At 39.6% G+C, this 21,814-nt stretch overlaps 2 protein-coding genes and 1 long non-coding RNA gene across 3 annotated transcripts in view; 1 reads left to right on the top strand and 2 right to left on the bottom strand.

Moving 5' to 3' along the window:
* LOC103134776 (solute carrier family 22 member 4-like) overlaps positions 1 to 1,369 on the bottom strand; it is an 8,579-nt gene extending 7,210 nt beyond the window's left edge. Inside the window, exon 1 of the mRNA XM_007547226.2 lies at positions 821 to 1,369. Coding sequence (XP_007547288.1) covers positions 821 to 1,030 — 210 coding nt within the window. The 5' untranslated portion in view covers positions 1,031 to 1,369. The remainder of the gene's footprint in view (positions 1 to 820) is intronic.
* A 1,789-nt stretch (positions 1,370 to 3,158) lies between these two features.
* On the top strand, positions 3,159 to 5,370 carry LOC103134774 (uncharacterized). The gene is made up of 2 exons (XR_475859.2): positions 3,159 to 4,347; positions 4,746 to 5,370. It is a non-coding gene; the product is annotated as an uncharacterized LOC103134774 (long non-coding RNA).
* A 213-nt stretch (positions 5,371 to 5,583) lies between these two features.
* Positions 5,584 to 21,814, bottom strand: part of znf385b (zinc finger protein 385B) — a 62,094-nt gene continuing 45,863 nt past the window's right edge. The window contains exons 5-11 of the mRNA XM_007547225.2: positions 14,885 to 15,021; positions 14,658 to 14,768; positions 9,846 to 10,017; positions 9,397 to 9,765; positions 8,173 to 8,357; positions 7,202 to 7,297; positions 5,584 to 6,676 (exon numbers count right to left, since the gene is read on the bottom strand). Coding sequence (XP_007547287.1) covers positions 6,407 to 6,676; positions 7,202 to 7,297; positions 8,173 to 8,357; positions 9,397 to 9,765; positions 9,846 to 10,017; positions 14,658 to 14,768; positions 14,885 to 15,021 — 1,340 coding nt within the window. The 3' untranslated portion in view covers positions 5,584 to 6,406. The remainder of the gene's footprint in view (positions 6,677 to 7,201; positions 7,298 to 8,172; positions 8,358 to 9,396; positions 9,766 to 9,845; positions 10,018 to 14,657; positions 14,769 to 14,884; positions 15,022 to 21,814) is intronic.

Below are 21,814 nucleotides of genomic sequence, written 5' to 3'. Positions count from 1 at the left end.
TGTGTGTGTGTGTGTGTGTGTGTGTGTGCGGGTGCGTGTGCGTGTGTGTGTGTGTGTGTGCATGGTTATTTTTCCTGTGTGTCTCTGTGTTGCCGTGTGATAGACTCGTCCAGGCCGTACCTCGTCTGTCGCCCAGTGATTTCATGAGATACAAATCAGGCCACTGCGGTCAGGCCAGGATGAGGCAGCATTGAAAATAAATGGCTATTTGCACATAGACCTTATGATAACTTTATAATCTGGAATGCTGTTTATTTGTCCTAACATAAACAAGTTGAAGTTTGCAATTTGACTGTTTCGCTCATATGTTGATTTTGCAATTTTAAGAATGCCTTATTAGATCAAAATCTTGAGTTTGTGTTAATTTATATATATATTTTTTTAAATCTGGTAATTATGTAAAATTAGATGAGTTAATGAATTTATGTAGTTGTTACAAGCCAATCGTCTGATTCCTCCAATTTCACATTTAATCCTCTAAGGCTCTACTTTTGGCCTCTCCCGAATAAAAATGTGACACTTTGTGTGCCTAGTAGTTACTGTGTATTTCTGCTATTTGTTGCATTGAGCATAATCTTTAACTGCTACAGCTTATGCCTCGTGCAACAATATATCACAGTGGACATTGATGGTAAAGGTTATGCGAGGGCAAACAGCTAAAGCAAATGGAGAACAGCAGCTTAGTTTGTTATTCACACCTGAACAGATGTGAGCAATTCACTTACATTACAAAATCATAAACAATAAAAATAAAAGTAAACTATAATGGCTGAAATGCTTTGCCAAAATGAAGGCATTTGCTGGCTCGAATTCAGAATACCTCCGCCGGGATGCTGGCCTGGATCCACTCCTGGCTCAGGTTACTGTGGGGAGGGATGTCACAGTGGTGTGGGGGGCTGGCCAGCAGGAAGATGACAGACAGGATGTTGTATCCGCATGGAACGCAGGTGAGGCAAAGAACGAAGAAGATTCTCCTCTGGAACGGACCCCAGCTCCCCAGAAACAACACAGACTCCTCGTAATCCTGCATTTTCCTTATTTAAGCCTAAAGAACTAATCCGAGATCCAGATTCCTCTACTGGTTATGATACAGGGGGTCAGGGAGGCACTCTGTCTGGAGGCTGTAAACACTCGTACTTTAGCTACTTGCACATAACGTTCCCATAATGTCCTCTGTCTGCAACATCAAGCACATAAATCTTACATCTGTGCTCTGCTTGCTGCTGCTTCTGCCGCTCCATGTCGCCTTTATTCCACAAGTGAGAGGAAAAACTCCTCCTCTCATCCAGCCCCTCACATCCGCCTCTCTTCAAAAAGTACGATTTCACCCTTGAACTACAGCTCAACTGAAACTGTGTCTTAAAAGGTTAAAAGTTTTATCTCAGGATCCTCCAGGACAACAAAAGGGGACGGTAGTGACTTTGTAACCAAACGTATCTTCTTTTTTTACCTGAGGAACATTTGTAATAATAATAATAATAATAATAATAATAATAAAATAACATTTCAAACAAGTTATTTATGTAAGCTGAATTGTATCAGAGGAGGAGAGAAAAGAGGTGATACTTTGTGACCAATTTGAAGCAACCAGCTGATGTTAGGTTGACTTGAGATGCTGTTTAGTGCAGTGATGTCACATGACTGCGTCCATCAGCTTATGCTCTAATATATGTGCAAAAACAATAAATGCGCCTCATGCTTCATGAAGTATTGCAAACTGCTTTACATTACTTAATAATAAAAAGTTCTAAATAACTAATTTGGGCTTCTTGAAATGTTCTGTCATAAAATGAAACTCTTAATAGTGCATAATAATGAAAACAAGATTACCAACTTTTTTTTAAATTTCTTTTCATCTAAAAATCTGGAAACTGTTGCTTGCGTTTGTATCGGACCACATTTCTCCTGAGTCACAGCAGCAAGCGATCATCTGCCATGTTTGCACGTCTGGAGACTTGAAACTTTTGCCCGTTCTTTGTTGCAAATTCGCTCAAACTCAATCTGACTGGATGGAGAGCAAAGTCAGGTTTAGGTCTGGGATATTTTCCATCCCAACATCTGGATGTGTTTCATCTAAAGCTATTGGCTCCTAAGTTCCTGTGGGAAAAAGAAAAAAAAAACAAAACAGTCCAGCATGATACTGCCACCACCATGCTTCACCAATGGGACGGTACGTTCAGGATGCAGCGTTTTTACTCAACACTCAATGTTTCACATGTTGGCCAGAAATCTGACAAGCTCACCTTCCTCCACATGTCTGAGGATTACACCTCGGCTTGAACACAATTTCCATTCAGGTGATCACTATTGGAATGTGGGCCTTTCTAATACAAACAATATGAAACAACCATAATACAGTCATTACATTTCTGCTTTGATCCGACTCGTTTTTCGTCTTAATCTCTAATCAGTCATTGCTAGTCTGAAGCCTGAATGAATGACGTGTTTGTCAGGTTTGACACTAACGTGGCATGGTCATAGTTTAACTGGACTTACATCACAAAGCATGAGATGCTGAGAGTGCAGTAAATTATCAAGCTGGTTAAAAAAAAAAAGTCCAGTTCAGTCCAGTTTTCTGGGTCTGTCCTCAACTGGACCGGTTTGCTCAGGTTTCTCTGCTCTTAGTGACTTTCTGCACGGAGTGAAAAAAAAACTTACACCTTAAGTTGTATTTTATTTTATTATGTTTCAGTTTAGATTTGTTTCATTTAGTTTAAAAGCTAGGAAAACACGAGCAGGTAACAATGCAAAGTCTATGACCCGTGTTTATTTTCTTTTGACAAGGTCAGGCTGCATATTCTGCATTACGAGAAGCGAGAGGAGAAGAGAGAGCAACTTCGCTGTTGTCCTCCCAAGGTCAAGAGTGAAACATGGTGTCAGCACATCGGACTGAGAAAGTGCTACTTTGTCAATTAACAAAATGACAGGGAGTAGCCTTTCTCCCAGGCATATTCAAATATAAAGTTTTGTTTATCTTTTTGCCACACTGGATGCAGCTGCAGGAATACTTATTTACGCCCCTTGATGTTTCCCACCAGGGAAATCAAAACACATCGACATCAGGCCGGAGTAACGGGACGGAGATTCAGTGTTGTATTTGACAACATGTGGATTAGAGATAATCGACGTAAAATTCAAACTTGACTCCAATTTTGTTTAAAAAAAAAAAACAAAAAACAAAACAGATCAGAGAAAAGACACATTTCAACCACACCTCCAACTACCCAGCAATCTACTAATAGTTCAGTTTTTTTTTATTTCTTTTGACTCTGAGCGCTCGTTAAACAAACACACTCTCTGAATGCTGCTCACTTATTTTTAATGAAAACAAACATTTACAGAATGAAATGTGACACTTGACAAATTTTACATTTGCATATCTTCCATTTTCATCATTTCGCATTAAAAAACAAGTTCAAAGGAAATAAATACTGTACATACAGAGAGGTCGATAAATTTGCAAATATGATTTTTTTTATACGTTTGAAGAATGAATTCAAAGCTAAAATCTGTTCGATGTATATTTTACAACGCGTGTTTTCTGTCTCTGTCTGCAGGTTTTATCCTTTTGGTTCAGGACATTTTGCGCAGCAGCAGCGTATGAATGATTTCTGAAGCGGGACTGAAAACCTGCGTCCAAGTTGTACAATGAAATGCAATCTTCCTGATCTCCTCTTACAACTCTTAAGTAACTATAAGCTATTTTTCCAGTGCCTTTTATTAAGATAAACTTTTAGTTTTAGAAGAAATATAAAATATGTCAGCTTTGTTTAAAATCACTCATAGACAAACATCATCTCAGCTCCACCAGTGCACCTCTACTGACCTCACCCCAGTTTTGGGAGCTGGTTCCAGCATCCGGCCCCCTGCGGATCCCAGTATTGCTGATGAAGAAGGTGAAGGAGAGTAGAAAAAGCGGCAGCTCGCACGTACGTTATTGTGTTATTGACGACGTCATCGGACAGAGGAGGAAGATGATGGACGTGAGTTTGTGCCTTCTTGAAAACGCCCGTCTTATGGGTGAGAGTCACACAGGGTGCATAGATAAACACACACAGAAGTCTTTCTACCGGTCGGTTCGACGCTGGAAGACGGGGATGCTTCAAGTCGTTCAGGAGGAAGAAAGCAAAACGTGGAGAGGATTTGAAACCGCAGACAAAAACACTCAAAAACATTTCCACTGGCTCATTTCTTCGCTTCAGACTTTCTGCTCAGAAAATTTGAAGTAAGTTTAGAAATAAGACAAATAGATGTATTTTCTCTGCATGTTAGTTAAGTGCACAAATAAGAAGGATGATTACAGATGCATTATTCTTTATCCATTTCTATATATTTTAGTTTGAGTAGGTTTTCTGAAAGGGCTGCACAGTGGCGCAGTTGGTAGAGCTGTCGCCTTGCAGCAAGAAGGTTCTGGGTTCAATTCCCGGCCCCGGTCTTTCTGCATGGAGTTTGCATGTTCTCCCTGTGCATGCGTGGGTTTTCTCCGGGTTCTCCGGTTTCCTCCCACAGTCCAAAAACATGACTGCCAGGTTAATTGGCCTTTCCAAATTGCCCCTAGGTGTGAGTGTGTGTGTGCATGGTTGTTTGTCCTGTGTGTCTCTGTGTTGCCCTGCGACAGACTGGCGACCTGTCCAGGGTGTACCCCGCCCCTCGCCCGGAACGTGAGCTGGAGATAGGCACCAGCACCCCTCCCGACCCCACTGAGGGACAAGGGTGAAGGAAAATGGATGGATGGATGGATGGAGGTTTTCTGAAACAATGAACATTTTCATCAACATGAAGGCAAAAAAAGTGTTTTTTGCCTCTTGGCTGGGTTTTTATGTAGGATTTAAAACAATGTAATGATGACTGTTTGATATTTAAAGCAATAGGAACTGATTTTCTCTAATTAGAAAAAAACATTTCTGCATAAATACATACCAAAAAGCCCGTGCAGACACAGTCAGATATCCAGGTCTTATAAATTAGAACGTTTCCAATCAATATGATATATTAGAGCTAATAATTAATAGTTTAATTTTAAAGATACGAGTAAATTTTTTTTTATTTGGGGCTTTTATTGTAAAAAAAATCCAGTTTTTACCATCATACAAAATTAACATTTTAGTTTTAGATTTAAATGCAGCAAATTGAGAAATGGTCAGTTCTGGGTCTAGTCAAAGCCCACATCTTGAAGCTTGATCTTGATTGAGTGCCGTCTCTCTGACAACCAGTAGAAGTGTGCATGGAAAAAAATATCTGAATGAGATAAAAAAAATAAATAAATAAATGTTGGTACTGAAACTGTTTTAATATGTAGGAGACATCTGATCAGTTAAGGAGGTGACGCCGATATTTGACTGTTTTACTTAAAGAAAAGACAAAAAAAAATCATAATTTGGTAAATATATGAAGCCACATCTGAGGCATGATGAGATGGCAGTAGATTTTTTTTGCTTTTTGTTTTGTGACATCTTGTTAGTGCTGGTTTGCTTCTTCAGTGGGAGGAAGAACATTCCTACATCCTCTGCTTTTTCATTGAGTCAGAGGAGGCGGATTATCAGTCTGATAAACAACCAATACAATGTTTTCGCCCCCTTTTAGACATTTGGATTAAATCTACAGCTGCACCGATCACTCTTCTCCCGGCCAGAACCGATTTCTGTTCATTTTAGTTTTTCTTGTTTGTTACTTTGACAAATTTCGATTTTCCTTTTAAGGACTACTGCACAAATAAGTGCTCCCAGGTCTTTCATCGAGGTAGACGTTTTAAATAAAACGGGGAAAAAAGGAACTGAAACAGGATCCACATTTAGGAATCCAACTGTATGTCTCCAATATTTGTCTGATTTTACCAAAACAAAACAAACAAAAAAAAAACCTCAAGATGCTTTTAGTTCACGTTTAAACTAGTTGGAATCCTTAGTATTGATGCATTTAATGATTGAGGATAAAAAAAAAGCTTTTTAAAAAGTCTAATCCAGTAAAAATAAAATAAAAATGTCTAATATTTATGTTAAATGATTTAAGAAATGAGCTGCAGCCTTTTTTTTTCCAGTTTTGAACCCATTTCCTGTAACACTTATTGCTTTCTATACGGTGCTGAATGGATCTTCATGAATATTCCATAACTGCAGACACTTCTCCTGTTCTCCAGTACGTCTGGGAGCTTTGTTAGCCCCTGGTTCTGTTCAGGTCGACGTCAGCAGGTCAGTGAACACAACGGCGCCTCTCCCCTCCGTGTCAGGAGGCGTTGGACGGAACCAGAGAGTCTTTGATCAAAAAGCAGGACGTCTCCGTCCTCTTCATGTCTCTGTAGGAAGATTCTGTCAAGTAAGCAAAGCCGCAGCAACAGCTGAAGCTCCAGCACACAGCGGGCTAGGGGTCAAAGGTTGTGGGCTTGACTCTCCCGCCGCTCCCGCGGACATCAGTAGGGCGCGAAGAGAATTGATCCTTGGTTGGTTCTGATGGGTCCGGGAGCGGGACGCAGGAAGGAGGCGGTGAAGAGGGACGAGGACGACGGAGGGCGAGGGTGGAGGGAGATGGCAGGGGTGAGGGGTGAGGAGGAGTGAGAGAGGAGCGGGGAGGAGGAGATGGAGGAAGGAGGGAGGGAGATGGAGGGAGGGAGAGGAGAGGAAGTGGAAGTGAAAGGAGAGGAAAGGAAGGAAGGAGATGGAGAAGGCTTCGCCAGCTCCTTCTGAAGACACAAGGAGACGAGTGATAACGGAGGGAGTCAAAGAGGAAAAGGAAAATGATCAAATCCAGTAGGTGAAATAAAATGAGATAAGAAAATAAAGGGGAAATAAAATGGTGAAATGAGAAAGCAGACAAAACAGCAAGGCAAAAAAATCAAGATGAGAAAATGGTAGAAAATAAAGTGGAATAAGAAATGACAGCACACACAAAAAGAAATAAGATTAAATAAAACGATAAGGAAAAGCAAAGAGGGAACAGAAGAAGGAAAAACAAGCAAGACAGAAGAATACAGGAAATGAGCAGTGGAGAGAAGATGAACGGGGAAAAAAATGAGATTAAATAAGAAAAATAAAGAATCAGAGGCAGAAAGGTCAGGAGCAGAGCAAATGAAACATGTAGATAACGAGGAGAAAGGGGAAAAAGAAAATATGAAGACAAATTTAAGCAAATGTTCTTTGCGTCTTTCTGTCCTATGGGTGAATTTCTCCACTGTTAGTTGAGCAGAGAGCTGGAAGGAGACACTCACAGTGAGCGAGTCGCGCTGCTGCTTGTTGTACGGGCTGTACTTTGGCTTGCTGGGTTTTCCTGCCACCCTGTCCTTGTGTCGTCTGCTGGAAATGTGCTGCAACGTCAACAACATGAACAAAGTAAGCTTTGCCGCTTTTCCATTTTCAAGTTTTAGTTGTCTCACGCTAATCATGCCTCAATTTATACCAACCTAGAATCTGCAAATAGCTGATGGTGGTGTTGTAGTAATATTTCTTTAAAAAAAAACTGGTATCTGATAGCAAGAGGTAACACAGACTTGTTTTAGTTTGATCAGGAGGACGAATGTGGGGTTCTGGTGGGGAAAAAAAAGGTTCCAGATTTCAAATTTAAAACACATCCCTGGAGGCCTGTAATTTATGTACAACTTTCTAAATAAACTGACTTTTTTTGCATATATATGATGCACATAAATTGAAGTATGATAAATATCAGCAACAGGCATAATCTTCTGCAGCAGTGATGAAACAATTTCTCTAGATTTTATTTGAAATTGGATTTCTACTTTGGTTTCTGTCCAATTCAAAGCGTTTCACACACCAAAAACATACTAAATGGATGCAGTTCTCACTCTGACCACTAGATGGAGGCAAAGAGACGTTAGTAATACCAGTTGTATCAAAAAAGCATCAGCAGGCACTTCTGCTGCATTTTGACTGCAAGTGACTGAAGAAGATTCGTATTAATGGTCTGAAAGGGTTTTGTTTGCCAAAATACTAAACAGAAACACTGTCAGGAAAATTGGAAATTATATGAAGTATTGTATGTTTTTTTTCCTCCATAATTAATCAGAAACAACCAAAAGCAAACACTGGGGGAGCAAAAGGTTGGGGAGAAATGAGAACATGTGGAAAGGATGAATTGACAAAGGGAAGTATTTGTCCTGGAGTTGCCTGAAAAGAATAAAATAAATAAAAAACAGAGATCAAGAGGCATTTGAGCTTCGCTGACCTGTTTGAGTTGGATCTCAGAGTTGACGTGGACGTCACAGATCTGGCAGTGGAAGGTTTTGTTCTGCAGGCCGGAGCCCTTCAGGGCTGAGCTGCTGCCGTTCTTCAGTTTGGCCCCTGGTCGAGGGTAAGCTTTGATCGGCCCCGCGCCGCTGCGCGCCTCCAGCATTGTTTTGTGCTTTGAACCTGAGATGCATAAATAAATATTACGGGAGGCATAAAACCTCGAGTCAAAAAGACTCGAAGGTAGAAGAGTCTCAGAGCTTTGGCTTAAGACGTGTCTCCACCCCCCCGAGTCAGGATGAAATTAGAAAAAGGGTTTTTAAATATTCAGAGCGTATTTCCTGGAGTAATTTACAAAAGTAGCTGAACTTGTAAGAATTGTTAATCCTAAAAAAAAATATTCAGTCAACATGGTTTTAGATATTCTTCCTGTTCTCAGCTTCTTTTAGCACGTGGTTTGTTTGCTCACTTTTTTACTGTTAGTACAATAAACTTTTTTTTTCTTCATGTTTTATAGTGACAGAACAATAGAAAGTTGTGTGTGTATGTTAAGAGGAAGGAGAAATTATAAAATGCTTTCTGAAAACCGTGGTGTGCATTTGTGACTTAATTTCAGAGTGAATCCACAGGCGGAAGCTTAAGAAGTTTGTCAGAGAGCAAAAATACTGAAGGAAAATCTGTTGGGCTGTTAGAGAAGACTGAGGTGGACGATCACCACATCAAAATGTTTAATGTTTTATTTATTATGGTTCAACAGCAGCAGATCTCTAATGTATTGTGATGCTAAGCGGTTCAACGATTTTTAAACCGACAACAGTATTTTAAAGTCCAGCATACTGTAATCATATTTTAGAATGTCCCAGTCAAAGTCCAGACATAAATACAAAATTATTCCCATCTTTAAATGTTCAAAGCAAGTGGAGGCGTTCCCTGAAATATGTGTTTTAAACTATTTTTGCATTACTTTTGAAAGTCAAAAATTGAAAATATTACTAAGTGGTATACTTATGCAAGACTAGCCAATCAGAGTAGCATAAAGGTTAGAGGTTAAATACGCAAAGGCTTCGATAAAAAATGTTTCACTCACATTGCTGGATTTTGTGTTTTAAGTGTGGGTTAATGAGAGAAATATTGACTCATTTTTACTCCAAAGTGAAACCAAACATGCAAAAGCACCAAAAACCATAAATAAATATGAAGTTTCATTAATTATTTTCCTTACCTGCATTATGAGCCTCCAGCTGAGACAGCGAGTTGACGGCGACTTTACACAGAGAGCAGTACAGCAGCTTCTTCGCCTTCTCCTCCTCGGACTCCGCAGAGAGAGGAGCATCCTGGGAGGATGAGGAGGCGGTCTGCGGGGCAGCGGGCGCGGGGTAGGGGGCGAATGCAGACGGGGGGCAAGACTTTGAAAAGGAGGAGGATGAGGAAGACGAAGAGAGGCCGGGGGCCGGAAGCGCGGAGGGTGGGCTGGACGGCGGAGGCTCACTGCCAGCTCTGCTGGCGGAGGGAGAGGAGGAGAGAGGGGAGGTGGAGGACGGGAGGCCCGGCTTGACGGAGGACAGGGAGTCTGGGGGGATGGAGAACAGTTCTGCAGAGAGGATGACAGGGAGGAAGAGTTAGAAAATAAAAAGTTTGAGATCAGCAATCTGTCTGGGGGATAAACTCCACCTGTGCCCTGACTGCTGCCGCTGCTAGCAGGGAGCGGATGGGCCGGACCAGCAGGACCGCAGCTGTTCCCGTTGGTCTCTGGTGTGACTGACAGCTTGGCTTTGGCCTTGTTCTCCTGAGACTTCAGCTTCTTGGCATGACGGCTGCCTCTGTAATGAGCTTCCGCCTGCGACTGAAAACATACAAATAACTAAGAGTTGAGCTTTATTTCTGCTTTGACTCGGCTTTCCTCCTGTTGTTCAGCTCTCACTCCCGTTTCTTGTCTCGTCACTCTCTGCTTCGTTTCTTCATTTCATTTGCAGCACATCTGCACAAAGCACTCCTTTACGTTTACAGAGCAGAAACTGGCAGACAGTTTCAGAGCTGAGGCCACTTCGCTTGCAAAATAAAGGCAGTAGAATGAAAAATATGATCTGCCCGTATGCTTCTCTACTGAAAAACATGACATGTAATTACAGTGCTGCTCTGTTGATTGAACATCTTTGCAAAGATGTTTCCTAACTCTCTGCAGCTCCTGCAAACATGGAAGCTAGTCCAAATCTGCAGAAAATTCAACATATTTTTATTCTTTAAAATTAACTACTGTGACTATAGAACAGTTTATTGTCAATAAAAAAACACAAATGTGCAACACTCTCTTATTTTATTCTAAACTTATGTTATTCCTTGTCTTTTATGTCTGTGGGAGTATATATTTAAAATAAATAAAGATATTTATTATATATTTGAATAAACTTTAGGACCTCCCTGTCCACTCAGGTCTTTTCTTGTTACTGAAATGTGTTATACAAATACTTGAATTCAAGTTTTTTGGGGGGGAGGACAGCTTGTTGCTACAATGTTCCATTTGCATAATTTGTGTTTTCATACTTAAAAAATAAGCAGATTTGGCTCTGTGTAATTCTTTATTCACCACATAATCTATTCAGTTTTAAGGAGTTTCTGCCTCCACATTTTCTCTGTCCTCCTCCCCATGACCCAGAAATACATGCCAGTAAAATATCTTCCTAAAAAGTAATAAAAGATGACGGAGGAGGGAGAGAGAGAAAGTGAGAAAGAGAGAGAGAGAAAGAGCTGCAGGAGATGTGAGTAATATTAAGTCTTCCATTGTGGAAGAACTTTTGAGATTCAATCCCCGGTCATAAATTTTTGTAGATAAATAAATTTGAATAAATTTCATCTTCTAAACAGCTTTGACCATACCCTGACAAAAAAGATAAATAAATAAAGACAGCAGTCAGTTCTAACAGTAGGATTGTTGTGACAGCTGCTTCACATGTCATATCTAATTGACGTCACTTTAAAGTGATGAATTAGACTGGAGGATGTCTCATTTTGTGAAATGTTGTCATCTTGCTGTCTCTGCTCCAATATGTAAGCCCAAAACTAAGACAAGCGGAGATAGAGAACTTTAAGCATTAAGTCATTTTTTTCTTGACTTAAAAACATAAAATTATACTTCTTAGGTTTGTTTAAGTTTGTTGAAAGTCCAAATATCAGTTTCAAACCAGAAAACCTACAGATTTTAGACACTTAGACAAAATAAAATAAGAAACAGCAGCTTCTCCATTGTTTCTGAAGGAGATAAGCAGGTTAAATAAAGTCAGGCAGATAAAGAGGATTTTCTGACCAAAAGATTGTGACATGTTGCTACGACAGAGAAAAGATTGTTTTGTTAACAAAAAAAAAAGCTTTGTAATATGGTGAATGAATGTTTGACTTCTTAGCAGAGACAGAACAAGCACAAGAGTTTTCTTTCCACAGAGATCCTATCTGTCAAATTTCTGTCAAAAAGGTGAGAGGGACAGATTTCTCTTCATCGCTCACCCTTTGTGTTGGAAACGTTTTGCCCCATATATTTAAAAATCTAATGGAAACGACGAGTTAATATGCTCTGTATGGTTTTAAACCACAAAAAGTCCCTTATTTATGAGACACACTAAGGATATTTAACTACAACTGCAATCTAATTGTAAATCAGTATTTTAAATTATGTTCCAATATTTCAGCTTGAAGGGAATTTTTGAGGGCCAAACACAATTTGTCAGAAAATGAACTGTTGATGGATTTATAGTGAATATATGTAAAATAGTGAGACTTTCAGCTGTTTCCATTCACTGCTCTTCTGTTTGTATTTTTTTTAATAACATAACTTTCAGGCTCTTTAAGTGCTTTTAAATTTTCAGGTAGTGAGCCGGTTTGCTTGGTCTCCAAACTACAGCTCTCTTTCTAACTTTCTCCTCTTGATTGGACGAGTTAATCTACGAATCCTTATCACATGAGTCCACACTAAAGCAGCTTTTACTCTCTTTGTAACAAGCAGTTATTGTGTGAAGTGCTGATGTTCAGTTCAGGTGTCGCATTATTTTACATTTACATTTTACACTTATACGTCTCATTTTCGGATTTGGAAATGAACTATTGCTTGGAGAGTAAAAAACTTGTCCTTTATCCAAAGCCTGGATGAAGGATTAGTGAAAAAACCATGACATATGACCTTTAAGGATTTTTACTTTGACATTATGCGTCTCCTTTCTGCTGCCGCTTCCATCGAACCCAGAGGTTTTGCATTCTTTCTAATTAGACACTAGAGGGCGCACACACACAGGTAGAAAAAAAAAAGACTGTTAATTCTTTAAACGTCCCATGTTAATTTGCTGCGTTTGCTTCACTGCACATTTTAAGTGTGTTAATATGTGATCTCAGGCACAGAGGGTCAAGTCTCCACACAGAGCAGGTTATTTTTGCAGCACGACCAAAGCTCAAGCCATAAATCTCAGGAACACAAGCATAATTAATTTAGTTCTTATTAACGGCATCCAACCACATACCTCGGCCAGTACAACGAATCCACATTTTAGCTGCCTTTGCAGTCTAACTGGGTCTGCATAGCAGGTGTAGCATGGGAAGCACATTAGCAATGGCATCAAAGCAGCTGGAAGATTTCAGGCACAGCACTAAATAAGGCTTAACGGGGATACTGACCCTCTCAAAGCATTATCCCCATTACAATGCACATACAAAACCCAAGGCCCAGCTCCTGGAAGCAGAGGCTTCGGGTGAGGGTTACAGGGCCCTACCAAACGCAGCTGTCGACACCGGGCCGAAAAATCGAACACACGCCCAGACCGATGAGGTAAGAAGAAAAATCTGTTGAACAGAGCGAGATCCATCAGAGCATCAGGCGTACGGAACAATGAGTTTCTAAATCTAGTTTAGAGTCTCTGATCTCCACCTTGTTCAAGACGCGTGCTCTTTGTTATAAAAACAGGCTCCCAAAGAAAGAAGCTTTCTGCAACATCTTGCCAGTTTCTTTCAAAGAAAATGGATGGATGGATGTTGCTTCACAAACTTGGTGCTTAAAACTTTCCCAAAACTTTATCTCAGACGTGTCTGTTGTGCTCCTTGCTCTTCACAATGCTGGCTTTCAATTACAGACAGATGGACTCCATTTACAAATTAGAAGTCGTTTGGTTGAAATGGACTTTATTTCAGAGATAAAGTGGGGAGAAGACAAGCGCGCACATCACACTTTCAACATTTCCTGCACTACTTTATGTAATCTAAAAGTGACAGGAAACAGGAAAATCAAAACTCTCCATGTAACCACTTTTCAGAAAGTGTCTGTGTTTTAATAGAGGTTTTCCTGTCTGCAGTAGGAGTGCTGTGTTGCTCACCATGACTCCACTCTTGTTGCCTTCATGGCCGATCCAGCTTGTTACGCAGCTTGTTAGAATGAGTTAATGCTCCTTGTTTACTCCCTCCTTATCAGCAGTAATTCCTCTATTCATGTTCGCTCATGAATAATTTTACCGGCTCGTGGATTAGTCATGTTTGATGGACGTGTCGGTAATGAGGCAGCTCATTAAGCTCTCAGCAGTCATGAAATCGCTCAGTGTCATTTACACAGCGCTGTGTTAATACAGCGCTGAGGAGTGCCTCTTACACCTGATTATACACACAGGAAGCATCTTGAAACAAACCCAGAGGAGCGCTTCTTCTGCGGTACGTTCATTTCTCGAGCGCGTTTTAAAATAAATGTCCATATTTACAGTCGAAACCAGAAGTTTACATACACAGATGCACCTTTTTTTTCTTTCTTTTTTTTGCCCCGCTGTCAGAAATTAAATCAGACCAAACCTGTCTTGTTTAAGAAAGTTAGAATGACTAAAATCACATTGATTTCCACATTGATTAGCATCCCTTTAAAGCTGCAGGAGGTAACTGTTATAAAACTGTATTTTTTACATATTAGCTAAAACTGTTAGTATGTCATGACAGCAGAATTTGAAATGGATAATATGTGAGAAAAAAAAATCAAGCTCCTCTGGCTCCTCCCAGTATCCTTAATCCCCATTTACAGAAATACATAAAGAGTGTCTTAGAGCCAGAGGGGGGATGGAGATCTTAAAGACATTTCCTGAGTCAAAACAGGAAAGAACAACTGCTGCATACATTTATTTCCAATATGTTAAGTTACCAATTACAACAAATTTATCAGAAAATCCTAAAATCCTTATGCCAAAGTCCTGACTTTAATCTGAAAATTGGATTAAATTACACAAATGGTTAATTAGCTCCCCAGTGCTTTATCGCACTGTTTGTGAAACAAAAGACTCTAAAACCACACGATTGGTCTCAAGTATCTAATGGTTCTCAGACAAAATACATATCAGGTATTTCAGCTTGGGTATGAGACGCTTGTTCAATGCAGAGGTAAGTAGCAACTAGTTACATTTACTTCAGTAACTTTTTGAACTTACTTCTGCAAAGCAAACACGCAGACGACCATCACACATCAAACAAACTCACGTCAGAGTTGAACCTCAGTTGGCAAACGCTGCAGGAGATGACCTGTTTCTTCTTGGGCACCATGGTAACACCAAAGGTGTGACTGATGACAGCCTTCTGCACCGGATCCATCTGCTCCAAAACAAACAGAGGTCAGAGGTCAACAGCTGCAGAGGATTATCTGATGACAGCTCCTTTTATGTCAGTCAGACTGGACAGCTGCAACAATAAAATCAGCGTCCGTGCACCGTGTTGAAGTTTGGGAAGAGTCCGACTGGCGACGTCGTCTCCATGGGAAACGGCAGGAATGGTTTCATCATCACCGAGGGGCCGGTGGCGCCAATCAGACCCGGCAACGCCCCACCCACTCCACCACTCCCACTTCCTGGAAACAAAGATGTTGAAATAGAAGTTTAAAAAAATAAAAATATTTAACATATTTTCAGAATACAATGCATTTTGTAGTTAAGTTTGTTTTATCAATGGAAAAGTTAACCTTAGGAAATGCCCACAAATTTCCAAGATTTTTCCCTCAATTTTTTGTTGGAGTCTTTCTTTTTTTTCGGTGAATTTTCTCAGGTGTGCCTTTCTTTCTGCACACATGCTCCTTATTTGGTAAATAACCTGTAAGACTGGAATTGCGAATGTGCGCCATGTTGGATGTAGCTACCAATGAGGCTGCCAGTTTTTTTTTGTTTTTTTTTTACTTCTACCTCCAAATTGATTTACTGCCAGGTCTGATTCCAAATCAGACCTGGCAGCTGTATCATTTAAGTGCCAGGTATTTTGAAGAGGATAAATTTAGTGAATTTAAATAGCCCTCTTATATTTATACTGACCACTCAACGCGCCCAACACCAGATCCGCATTCATTCAGTCACACTCATATTTACACATACCCAGATTGGTAAGCTACTTGGGGTTAGGTGCCTTGACATGTGGCAGCACGAAGCTGGAATCAAATCATAGTTTTTTAGATTTCAAGAGGATTACTTGACCCACTGAGCCACAGTCATCCGTCATTTGAAGAGTCATTTACAGTCCCAGTACATCATTCATGTTCGACAGGTGAATGTGTCGCAGTGCTTTGGTTTTTGGCTGGTTTCCATCCATAGTGCAATTTTTAAGAGCTATTTATTACAGCTGTTCTAACTCTAAATTAAACAAGGAAATTCCCTGAAATTGGAAAAGTCAGAGGGCAGAAATCAGTTTAGTATCCCAGGACAGAAAATGGGGGGAAAGTGGTTGGTATCAACTATTAAACATCCCTTCTGCTGGTTTGTGTCTCATAAAACGAGTGCTACACATACAGTAGTATTGCACATTAGCCAGAATGTCACTCTATTTTTAGAGTCAGCTTGCCAGTAACAATTCGTGAATCCCAATGGCTTTGTGGCTTCCAAGTAGAACGTGCTAAATTCGGGTGTTAAGTCAAGCCTGAATCCAGCCTCTCTGACAAATCAAACCTTTCTTTATTTTAAACATACGCATCGATCTTGAAGTCTAGACTCTGACTTGAAGATTTTTTTACACCTTCTGGACATTTGAGCACAACGTATTAACCTGGAAACGGCTTGAATTGTTCTGTACGGAGTCACCGATTGACCCAACAGTTATGTTTCAGCCTTTCCATACAGCGTTGTGCGTTTGCCAGGTGGTATTTTTGTCGTACTTAAAGGAGTGGCTGCCTACTTGAGCAAAACATGGAGCAGAAGCTGAAGTGCGAATCCTTCTGCAACCCTACTAATGTGAGTAGGTGTTGCATACAGAGTGCGTTGAGGAGTATGTATCTGATAAGAGATAAGTGTGCTTCTTCTATCCGCTACAATCGCGGCCTGTAGAAGCCCTGCAGAGAAATCTTTCATAACAACGGGGCGTGGGTGGAAGCACGGAGGAAAACTGAATCAGTCCTGACACTGAGTGGGAGGAGGAGGAATATAAATATTGAATTTTGAATTTATTAGGTACAATCTTCCGACTTAGGTAAACATATCAAATAAAATTTTAAATACATTATTAAACAAAAAAATGACAACCTTTTTCCGTTTATTATATATTTGTTATATCTCTCTAATATATACATTATTTGTACACCACATTTAATCTAAATTAAAAGATATATGACCTATTTACCTTTAAAAAGTCTTTGTAAAAACTCTAATTTTAATCCACGGACAATCTAATGCTGTAAAATATAACTAACATGGAAATACCATTGCATGACCTCAATAAGGGATAAAACAATTTACTGGTTTTATCTCTTTAAATGTTTGCCATGATAAAATTACAACAATCAAACATAGTAGTTCTGACTCTTTGCTAGCATTTGGCCATTTGGCAAGATCAGAGGGAAAATGTAAACCGCCAGAAATAATCAAGGTTTAAGTCTGACCCATCTGAATTTTATTCATTTTATTTATTTCCTTGTATACAAATAATCCAACTGGAAATATGAGGCATTAAACTTTCATCGATATCATCGATGTAACAGAGGAGACGTGACGTAAACGTGAGTAAAATGCTGAAAAACACAACTAGCACAAAAAAAATCGCAATAATAGTAATAATTGTCATCATAATCATCATCATAACCGTGATAATTCAAAACTGTATCCCTAAGAACAAACTGCCTTTAGCACCTAGTATCTGTCGTAACAAATGTTATGGAGGCCATAAAAAATAAATTACAGTTCATTGCTATTCAGATGCTGTGATAATAAACTGATAATTACTTGTAATGTCATCTGAATAACAAAATCAAAAATTATCCCTGTTATTTCTAACAATATAACTTCGCCAACCACAGTCCCATAAAGCATATTGAGTGCTTCATAGATCATAAAGAATAACTAAAGAGCAATTATAAGCTTCAAAAATGAACACTATTACTGTCAGTTCTATTTTACTTCGTTTGATCAAAGCACAAACTTAAATTCTCACAATGCATACCTACCACCACAGTTTTAAGTTATGATATATGACGATTAATAAGTAGCAATACAACAATTTTTAAAGGTGATCTAACTGAACAGGCTTGTTTTATATTTTTTCCTAGAGTCTCTGGATTAAGTTTGTGCGAAGCTGTTGCTGTGGTTCGTAGTTTGTCCTCATACAGCAGATCAGTGAGTCATTGTCTGCGTTTATGATAATAACCATTTGCTTCAGAAAAACATGAGTCAACACAATGTTGTAATAAAACACACACAACCTGTCACTCAATTATTTCAGATGGTCGGCTGGATCAGATGAGATTATTCATGGTAGTAAATACAGATTAGCTTCTATTTTTGTCGGTGTAGTTTTTGTGCCAGCCTGGCTAACCTGCCAAGAAGAAATCATTTTATAGAACCCCATTGAAAAGCAACCAGGAACTTAGAGTATTATGCTATACTGGGAGTATACATTACTGGAAGTGGTTTTGGAGTTGATGAAGATCTATTTAGTAGCCGTCAGCAATTTGTGAAAGTCGTCATGTTTGGACGTTACTTGTGGTGTCCCCCAGGGGGCGGTGTTGAGACCAAAACTGTTAATCCTGTACACAAATTATATGTGTAAGGTTTCAAAAGTGTAAAAAAAAAGAAGTTTGTTTTGTTGGCAGATGATACAAATAGATGTTGTACAGGTGAGAGCCTACAGCAGCTTTTACATGAAATCATACCAGAAATGAACAAACCACAAAAATGGTTTGATAAACGCAAACTGTTCTTAAATCTGGAGAAAATTAAGTTGATGTGATTCTGAAGTTATTAAGGAAATATAGATGTAGAAGTTACAATAGATGGGGTAAAAGTTGAATTTGAATATTAAATTGACTTTCCGGTTGTGATAACTAATTACAAAATCTTCTGGACATTAAAAAGGTTCAGAGTAAATTATCTAGAAGCATATTCCTAGTAAAGCAAAACATTTTCTAAATAATTAAGCACCGTAGCGGCCCTGAAGGTGGATTCTCAACAGAGCAGAAATCATGTCAGTCGGCTGCAAACTCCACTTTGCAATGAGCCTCCAAACTTCCTTCTTTTCTTGAAAATCACCTTTAGAAACCCATTAACTTCCAGCTCTTCGCCTTACATTAGTTCTGACTTTTGAATTTAGTGGAAGTGTTTAAACCTCGCAGTGAAAACCTCTTTAAGAACCCCTCAACGTTTCTCAGTGCCAACTTACACCATTTCAAGGACCCCATGGTACTATTTTTGCCTCCTTTAATGCCCTTTAAGCCTTTAAAACTCCATACCAGGAGCAGTTTTACTACCGTCTCACATCCATCAACACCACATTCACCAGCATTAGATTGAATTCTCCACTTTACAGAATAAATTTATGCCCCACAACACCTTTTTACTCCTTGTAACACATTTACTCCTCACTATTACCACATTCTGTGTATTGTCTGCAGAAGTAGAGGCTAGTTTCCACTGGGTGTGATTATGATGAATAGCATGGTGACAGAGTCGTCTTAATTTTGTCCTTCTGTCCTCTGTGATCTGGTTACAAACCACATGTACACAGAGCCGAGCGCACACCGTGACCCTTCTCCCTTACAGAAAGTTTCTGTTCCAAGAAGCTGCTATAAATACCAACGTACACATTTAATGTGTCTTCACTTGAAAAGCGGTCTGCAAAACCAGCCAGCAACAAAAGAAAGGACCCTGTCTGCTTTATCTGAAGCTGACGGTGTTTGGCCACAGGATCTGTTAACGACTGCTTTTGTTAGCTTTTGTTCTTTCGGAACCTTTAAATAGCTCCTTTGGATCCAGAACCGGAGCATTTTGTCCCAAATAGTGGATGGATGTGGTGCAGAGTCTGACTAAAATAGAGCTGGGGATGAAGGAACAAGCAGAACTGTCACAATACCATGAAGGAAACTAGTCCACACTTCAAGGTTTCATTTCTGGTTAGTTACATTTGATCTGTCAAAAAAATAGAGATTTGTTTGAAAGAAAGAAATAAAATTAGGATAACATAGTTGATATAACTGAACATGTAGATGTTTAATACCAATTTTACCAATATAGAAAATGCTGATAACATTTTTCTTCAAAATATATTTTAAAAAATATTATTTTTTTAGTCAGGAATAAGTTAGGACACCCTAAAATTTTCTCCTCACTTAAAATGCCACATATACGTGTAGAACAAGGTGCGCATGAATTATGAGAACATGGCAGCTTGTCATGTAAGAGGTGGTCAGCTCTGTTTGCACCTCAGGTATTCAGTTTGCTGAGCCCCTGACTGCTAAAGTGAGAGTGAACACCGAGGGAGGACAAGAAGAGCCGAAACGGTTCACGAGTTCAGGACGTTCAAAACAACCGTCAACATGAACAGGTCTGGGAGTCGGAGGACGTTCACCCTGAGAGCTGAGATGCTAACAGAAGTCTCCATAAAATGTCAACAGGGATCATTTTCTCTGGAAGAAAAACAAAGAGGTCGCTCTGTCAGAGGAATCGAGACAAAGATCGGAAATTCTGCAAAAAGCAAATAAAACGTGAAAGAACCCAACACTGACTGCGAAGTGCAGAACTAGAAGTGTGACGGTTTGGAGATGCTAAACCATCTCCAAAGAGGAAAAGACTGATTCCGATCTTTTCCTCTTTAGTGCCTTCCCGTGTCCTACTGGTCAGATAGCACTTTCCTCATTCGGTTGTTCGCAACGAATGAAGTCAAAGTAGAACCGGACCAGAAGACAAGATAATGACACAACATGACCAGTAAATCCGCCATGAACCGGTATAGTCAAAGGCCAGCTCTTTATCCGTATGAACTGTTGTTGGGTGACTTCAAATAAGCTACGCCAGAAACCCATCAATGCAATTTCTAAGACTTTTCATGCGACAGTAAAACATGAAATTAAGAGAAAAATATCTAATCAAGTTGAAAGTAGGTCTCTGGAAAACAAGATTTTTTTTTAAAATGGCAAAGTTTTATGAGAAGAAATTCAAACCTGGGCTTAAAAATAAAAATAATTGATGTTCCATTAAAAATCTTACTTTTTTTGACATATCAAAATGCCCGGAAACAAAAGAAGAATGCTAATTTCCTCCTTTTGATGTCAAACTCCAATGTGTTCAGCAGACAGGTGCAAAGAAAATTTGCCTTACTCAAAAGTCTTAAGAAAAACAATTTTAAAAACGTTAAATTAATCATTTTGAGCTTAACTGCTTACTCTGAATAATCTCTGATGCCCAGTCTGTTACAGAGGAAATGCAAGACAACTATTCATATTCGCACTCCTACATAAGGCTAATTTAGACTCTCCATCTTACCAAACATATTTTGTAACTGCTGGAGGAAACCCAAGAACCAAGAGAAAATTCAGGCAAGCACAAGCAGAACGACAACGTCGCCGACAACTCAGCCACCGTGCTGCCTTTGTGCCAGTTTCGGGTTTCGTAAATCACCTTTCTGGTATTTTTAATTTAATAAACCTAAATGTGTTTCAGGTGGTCACAGAATGTGCTGTTTTCAGAAGCACTGGAGTAACTTTGCATCACCCATGGCAACAGTAAAGAAGCTCAGTTAGCGTCTTGTATTTTAACATGTCTGAACTGATGCATTTGGGTACTTTAGCTTTTGTTTTGCAAGCTGTAGCATTTATTTAGAGAAACAAATATAAAGGCCATCACTAATACATTTAAGTGCAGATGTTGCATCACTTAAGGATGATCTGATTGAATAACTGGGCTTGAACTGGACTGATGCCGTAGTGAGACGATATAGTTCCTGTTTTCCCTTCCGCCTGTCACAAAGCAGTCAGGCTGGTGATTTAGGTCAGACGTGGAAAAGACAAAAAAGTGTTTAATGCAGCCATTCAATTCTACAAAACACAAATCTAAATTTTATATCCAAGACATTATCTGTCAGCAAAGATCAAATGAAGCCCTGGCTGGATTCTTGTAAAACCGACCCTTTCCACAGTTTATCCACTTTTATACGATTGGTTTCCTCCCTGATGCATCCTTCCTTGACATCCACAGCTGCTGAGATTCAACGACCAATAAACTGATTCCGATCTTTTCCTCTTTAGTGCCTTCCCGTGTCCTACTGGTCAGATAGCACTTTCCTCGGGCCGCTGTAGAGAGGAAACCGCTATCTGCTTGATTTATTATTCTGGCTTGGGCCAGAGTCCTCTCTGGCATTCACACCTCTCTGGCTCACACACACACACACACACACACACA

The sequence above is a fragment of the Poecilia formosa genome, unplaced genomic scaffold (genome assembly GCF_000485575.1).
Source record: "Poecilia formosa unplaced genomic scaffold, Poecilia_formosa-5.1.2 Scaffold19, whole genome shotgun sequence".
In the NCBI taxonomy this organism is placed as follows: Eukaryota; Metazoa; Chordata; class Actinopteri; order Cyprinodontiformes; family Poeciliidae; genus Poecilia; species Poecilia formosa.
Note: the sequence above shows the minus strand (reverse complement) of the source record. Positions and strands in the feature narration are given on the sequence as shown.